The sequence below is a fragment of the Vicia villosa genome, linkage group LG3, assembly GCF_029867415.1.
Source record: "Vicia villosa cultivar HV-30 ecotype Madison, WI linkage group LG3, Vvil1.0, whole genome shotgun sequence".
In the NCBI taxonomy this organism is placed as follows: Eukaryota; Viridiplantae; Streptophyta; class Magnoliopsida; order Fabales; family Fabaceae; genus Vicia; species Vicia villosa.
The window spans coordinates 155,951,982-155,958,754 of NC_081182.1; the positions used below are offsets into that span (position 1 = coordinate 155,951,982).

At 32.3% G+C, this 6,773-nt stretch overlaps 2 protein-coding genes across 2 annotated transcripts; one reads left to right on the forward strand and one right to left on the reverse strand.

Annotated features, from left to right (window-relative positions):
* Positions 1-379: 379 nt before the first annotated feature.
* On the reverse strand, positions 380-1,144 carry LOC131659230 (uncharacterized). Its single transcript, XM_058928444.1, has 2 exons — positions 913-1,144; positions 380-765 (listed from the first exon to the last, which is right to left on the reverse strand). The coding sequence occupies exons 1-2, from the start codon at positions 1,142-1,144 to the stop codon at positions 380-382; spliced, it is 618 nt and encodes a 205-aa protein (XP_058784427.1).
* Positions 1,145-5,325: 4,181 nt separating this feature from the next.
* Positions 5,326-5,960, forward strand: LOC131656826 (non-specific lipid-transfer protein-like). The gene is made up of 2 exons (XM_058926424.1): positions 5,326-5,706; positions 5,797-5,960. The coding sequence occupies exons 1-2, from the start codon at positions 5,345-5,347 to the stop codon at positions 5,804-5,806; spliced, it is 372 nt and encodes a 123-aa protein (XP_058782407.1). The 5' UTR covers positions 5,326-5,344; the 3' UTR covers positions 5,807-5,960.
* The last annotated feature ends 813 nt before the right edge of the window (positions 5,961-6,773 follow it).

The following is a 6,773-nucleotide window of genomic DNA, read 5'->3' on the forward strand; positions in this document are numbered from 1 at the left end:
CGAAGCTTTATCCCACTGATGTGCTTTAGAAGGACTTGGAAGAATTATAGAAATCGCGTTTGAAGTAGTCGAAGCTTTATCACAAATTTCAAAACTCATGTCAAATTTTGGGGTCTTATGATAGTTAATAACCTTTTTAATTCTAGCGGCCAACACCTTTGCAATGATTTCATAAAGACTCCCCACCAAACATATAGGGCGGTACTCATACAAGTCTTGAGGGTTCTTGAACTTTGGAATTAAAGCAATAAAAGAAGAAGTGATGGATTTCACAAGCGTACCTTTAGTTTCAAAATATCATCCTTGAGGAGGTTCAAAAACTCTTGAAGAACTTAAGCATGTAACCATCCGGGCCCGGGCTCTTATTACCATCACAAGACTAAATGGCCTCCTTCACTTCCAACTCAAAAAATGGATTATCTAACTCCATTCTTTCTGAACTAGACAAAGTAGTCAAACCAAGATCCTTTGGTTCCGGCCTACACACCTCCGCCTCCTTGAAGAAGCGGTTGAAGTGCTCAAAAATAAAGTCTTTAATTTCAGCAACCTCCTCCAATCTACCCCTCTTGGAATCAAGAGAACACAACGAGTTTCTTCCTTTTCTACTTCCTAAGGAGTTATGGAAAACACGAGAGTTGCGGTCTCCTTCGGAAAGCCAAAGTTTCCTAGACTTTAAACGAAGCAAACCTTCTTTCTTATTGAGATTAACCCTTAAATATTCCACCACCTTAGCCCTCTTTCTAACCACCTCCTCCGAAATTTTACCTGCAAAATGAATAAACTCGTTATCTAAAATGTGCATCTCTTTGCTAGCCTTGTTAATGTTGAGGTCTAACCATCCGTACACCACTTTGTTTCATCAAGAGAGCCTCCCTTTGAGAACTTTCAACTCCTCCACCAAACAAAAATCACCCTTCCCTTTCGCTTGAATCTTTGACCACTCCTCCTCTACGAATTTATTGAAGTCTTTATGTTTCAACCAAGAATTGTTGAACTTAAATGCTTTGGGACCCCAATCCTTCCTATTATCTTTAATCCAAATCGGCGCGTGATCGGATATGTCTCTCCCACCTATGATTTGCCCTGCTACTTTGCAATTATCAATGAAGCTATCCGAAAGCAAGAATATATCAATCTTACTCATTGCTTAACTATTGCTATTAATCCAAGTGAATTTTCCTCCAATTGTGGGAAGATCCACCAAATCCATCTCCTCAATGAATCCCTTAAAACAGCTAATCTCCTTTCTATAACTCCTATTAGAGGCACTGATTCTTTCCTCAATAAATCCCCCTCGCACACACCAAGAGCCTAGTAAGTTGCTTTTTTTAAGTCTATGAGCTTCTTCCAAGTTCTTCTTCTCACCGATTTATCACAAGAGGCATAGACGTTAACCAGATAAATCTTACTACCACCCTTCTCCATACACAGACCCAAATAACCTTCACCTCTGAAACTATACAGCAAAGAAAAGAAAAATATTTTCCACATAATTAAAATACCACCCGACGCCCCAATTGCATCCGAGGAAGACCACTCCACTTTATCATCACCCCGCATCTCCTTGACAACTCCCACCTCCAACTCTCTGACCTTAGTTTCCTAAATGAAATTGACATCAGCATCACCTTTCTGAATTTGATACCCAACTCTCTTTCTCTTAATTCTATTTCCCCTCCACTTATGTTAAAAGATAATATAATCATGGATAACATAAATCAGTCCCCTTTTCTACATTATCGCCTTTGGATTCCCTCCTCTTTAATTCCTCTAATCTAGCCAACGGATCGAAATCATTAGATATATTTGTGATACCTAATTTGGTCATGGAGTTCCATAAGCCCTCAGACACATTGCCCAGCGTGCCATTCACAATTCTAATATTGCAGTTTCTAACATCAGAATGAGTTAAGGACTCGCAAGAAAGAGGTATTCCACCAGACAAGTAACTACTTTTAATAAAGAGGGGTTTTGAACCTGGTATAGGCAAAGGCGGTTCCTGGTAGAGGAGGGAGCGGTTTTCCACCAGGTACCCAAAATTCTCCACCTTCGGCCCAAGCTCTAGCACTTCCCTCATCTTTCTCCTCACCTTTTTTGAATTCTTCAATCTGCAACACTGTTCATCGAAAGATAGTTTCTTGTTGTCCTCTTTACTTGCCAAAACGACATTCTCCTGATTCTGATTGAGCATATGCTTGTTGAAAATCTCTTCTTCATTAAAGTTGGTAACTGGGCCGAATGCTTCAAGGGGCCCAATCCCTATACCTGGCCCATTCTCGTTGGGGCTATTAAATCCCTCACTCTTGTTGCTGTGAATAAAAAACCAGTTGGTCCCACCAAGTTTGCCACCTCATTGTCAAATTTTAACATTTTAGTTGACTTTATTGTACAGGCTACATTACTAAAAGTATTAGACGAAAGGCTATCGGAAGAGCTAAAATTCGCAATTTTCGATACTGATTATTCGAAATCATGCAACCACATTAAATGCCTTCTGAACCATCACAATTTATCCCAACCTTTTTCAAAAACGTCTATAGTTTCCTTCCTTTTAATGACATTCTTAGAAATTTCACCTTCACTTTCAACTACCCCTTGGGGTTCTGCGCCACCGGAGGACCCTTTCATCTCCACAAACTCTTCTCCCCTTCTACATTGTTCCGATGAAGAGGAACTATCTTCAAATTCACTTGATCAGTTATCTTCACCTAAGGAATCTTCTTTAGATTCAGTTCTCATCGTGACATCTTCAATGACCATCATGCTAATCCACCCTCCATCCATGCAAACCATAACCTTGCTTCTAATAGGTTCCATCGTCTTCGTGAAAACCATGAAGGATAGCACATCTAATCTTTCTAGTTTTTTATCAAGAAAGTCAAAGTTTGCTATAGATCCGATATCGGATAACAAAACTTCTAGAAACCTTACGTTTCTAACATGACAAGGGATTCCATAGACAGAAATCCAGGCTTCTCTATAGCTTTCAACGTCCGTTGGCTTCCACTTCCTCAACTCCTTGAACCACCTGTTCTTCCAATCACCTTCATCTATCCTAAAAAAACATCACTTCTATTTTTCACAACTGTTTTTTGTTTTACAAATTATAAGTTTAATAATTTTTTAACAATAGGAGTCTTTAAAAACTTATACAATTATCTTGTAGTCTATTTTTTCCTCTTTTTTTCAATAACTTTTTTTATTTTTTGTAATTTATTTGAATTCTCATGATAACCTGTTGACATATCTGCGGTCCACACCAGAACTCGTGCGGACGCCCAGGTTTCCCAGTAGTTTCAAATTGAGTTTTACCTTATAGCTTATAACTTTTTTTCGACTTGTACCCTTATGATTTTAACTAAAATCCACTTTTATCTATTATAATTTATTTTAATTTAAAATAAAATAATTATGTATGAAATGCAAAGAATATCAAACAATTATTTCATTTGATATTTATCGGCTAGTTGAATAATTTATTTGACCAATTACTTCAATTAGCCTATCAATTATTAGTCATCGTCCATCAACTATAAAATATAAGCTATTAGTCACCAGCATTTTATCATAAACTATAAACTATAAGCTAACTTATCAATCAATCGTTATTTTCGTAAATAAATTTTTGTATTTTTGGTTTAACTTTAGAACCTAATTTTTGTTGTCTTCATTAAAAAGTGGACGTTTTTTCTCGTCCTTACAATTTTTTTTTTAAAGTATTCTCAATCCTTTTTAAAAGTTTAATTCTTTAATTATTTTTAAATTTTTAATATTTGAATAATTTATTTTTGTAACAATGTTTAAAATATTATAAATTTCTTCTTAAAAGTTTAGAATTTTAATATGACATTAATTAAATATGATACTTTTTTTCTATTAATACAATTGGGTTTATCTATAAAAAGTATTTATACTATATGAGAATGTAATATTATATAGAATATAATTATATGTATTTGGTCGAAATTGACTAATTTTATATAAATAAAATTTTATATTTGTAGGAAAAGTAATTAATTATACATATAAAATAAACTCTAAAATATATAATAATAATAATAATAATAATAATATGTATATACTTTGGTCCTCTTGAATTTAGTTGGGTACCGGTATCTTTATCCAATCAAATGCTATTATTCAATAACACATTATATTTTACAATTATTTTATTTTAAAATAAATTTATATTCTAAATTAATTTACACTAAACTTACCGACACCCAATTACTTATTAAGGATATCTAAGAATTTACCGTTATATTGAGTTTATTTTTGGCATAAGAGAAAAAGTTATGAAAAAATAATAGATTTTGAATGAAAGTTTATTAAAATCTTGGAATTTAGGGGATGTTTATTTCATCTTTAAAAAATAAATGTTTTCTTTGTATTTTGGAAAATAGATTTTACAAAACCGATTTTTAAATTATTACAAATTTTTTTATATTGGTCTTTTATAAAATGAAACACTACTTTTAACATCATATAACATAAATATAAATTATTGAAGACCAAAATCAAATTAAAATCACAAATTAATCAAAAAATTATATTTCAAAAATGATATTTTTGAAAATCTATTTGAAATAGCTTTAAAATTAAAGAATTTTTTAAAATTTTAAGGCAAATACTCTTTTTAGTCCCGTATGTTAATCTCGAAGTTCATTTTGGTCCCTAAACTTCAAAAAGTCTCATATTGGTCCCTTAACTCTTCAAAAGGTGTCATTTTAATACTTTTTGTCATATTAGCGACCGATTTAGCGACCAATTTTTGAGTTTTTTCATCGCTAATTTGATAAAATTAAAAGACTAAAATGACACATTTTGAAGAGTTAAGGGACCAATATGAAACTTTTTTAAGTTAAGGGACCAAAATGAACCTCGAGGTTAACATACGGGACTAAAAAGGTATTTTGCCAAATTTTAATATCCAAAAAATTTTTATTAAAAAGATGAAATACCTAAAATAACATTTTAAGAATTACTATTCAAACTGTATTTTTATTTAAAACTTTTATGAAAATGTTTTTTTTTTAATTTATTTTTATACAAAATTATATAACACTATAAAAGTTATTTAAAAAAAATATCAAAACAAACATGCCCTTAGTCTCGTTCTTATTCATTAATTATTCTATTCTATGGATAAAGTCTTGACCATTATTTTTACTATGTATATTTATAGTAAAGTTATTCTTCTATATATAAAAAATAAAAAAAGGGAAAAGAAATAACAAAAAGTAATATGTTACTCTAAAATGACCATAAATCCAGCCTATAAATAATGTGAGTAATGCTTGATGATCTCAAACTCCATATCAAAATCAAACATATTGAAATTAGGATGTCAGAGAAGAATTATGTTTCTCTCTTTGTGTCTTCAGTTGTTGTTTTAGGGTTGTTAATGACAACATTGAAAGCAAACCAAATTGATGACATCTCATGCGTTACAGCTATATGGTACGTGATGCCATGTGTTCCTTATTTGAAGGATTCTGCACCAGGAACACCATCTAGTAGTTGTTGTGCAGGAGTAAATAATCTATTACAAAAGGCTGATACAACTCAAGTTCGAAGAAATGTATGTCAATGTCTCAAAGATGCTTCATCAAAATTTGGAGCTGATTCTCAGAAATCTAAACAACTCCCACAGCTTTGTAACATTACTGTGTCATTTCCCTTTGATCCTAAAGTTGATTGCAACTCGTAAGTTTTTATTCTACTTTCCTTACTAAATTCACATGCACCTATAAATGTTTGTTCTTCTATATAATTTTTTTTCCCAATTTTGTATAGGATTCCATGAATCTACAAATGGGTCAGAAGTCAGATCATGAAGAAAACTCGATCAACTACATAGAAGATTACATTAATAAGCAATGTGAAATATTGTAACAACTTCATAAAGTTGAATATGTTTCCTAATTATAAGAAAAATAGAATAATATATCTTTATTGTCCCTTTTTCTTTCAATTTCTAATTTTTAATATGCATTTTCATCTTAAGAGATTTTGAGTATTTAAAATGTTGTAACTGGTTAACACGGAGTGTAATCAGTTACATGCATTAAAAATAGGTCAAATAAACTAGGAAAAAAGTGTTGTTTTTATAGTTGTTTAATCGGTTACACATTCGCAGTAACTAGTTGCATCTGATAGTGTTTTTTCTGTTTTTTGTCAGCTGTAACCTATTACAAATTTTGTGTAATTGGTTACAGTCTGATATTTTGCTTTTCTCTTATTTGTTTTGATGTTTTTGTATCCCAATGACTTGTATATATACCTTAGAGGTATGTTTGTAATTGATAATGAATGAAATAGAAAACTCTCACCCTCAATTATCTCTCTCTCTCTAACCCTCCTCTCTCTCTCTCACTCTCTCTTTCTCCACACACTCAAACCATCCATTGTTTACCAATCTTATGATTTAATGTTCTAACATTTGATATCAAGAGCATGGTTCAATCCACCAAACACCTAGTGTGTAACATGAATTATTTCTCCAATGAAAGAATCCCCATAAACCTACCAACCCTTAATGTGAAGAACTACGACAAATGGTGCAAGTAAATGAAGGTGTTGTTTGGCTACCAAGATGTTCTTGAAGTGATCAAGAACGGGGTGAATTCACTTTTCGAAGGTACAACAAATGCACAACGAGCAATAAGGAAGAAAAGAAGAAAGAGTTAAAGTCGTTGTTCTTGATCCACCAATGTATGGATAGTGACAACTTCGAAAAGGTTGGTGATTACGAATCACCGAAGCAAGCATGG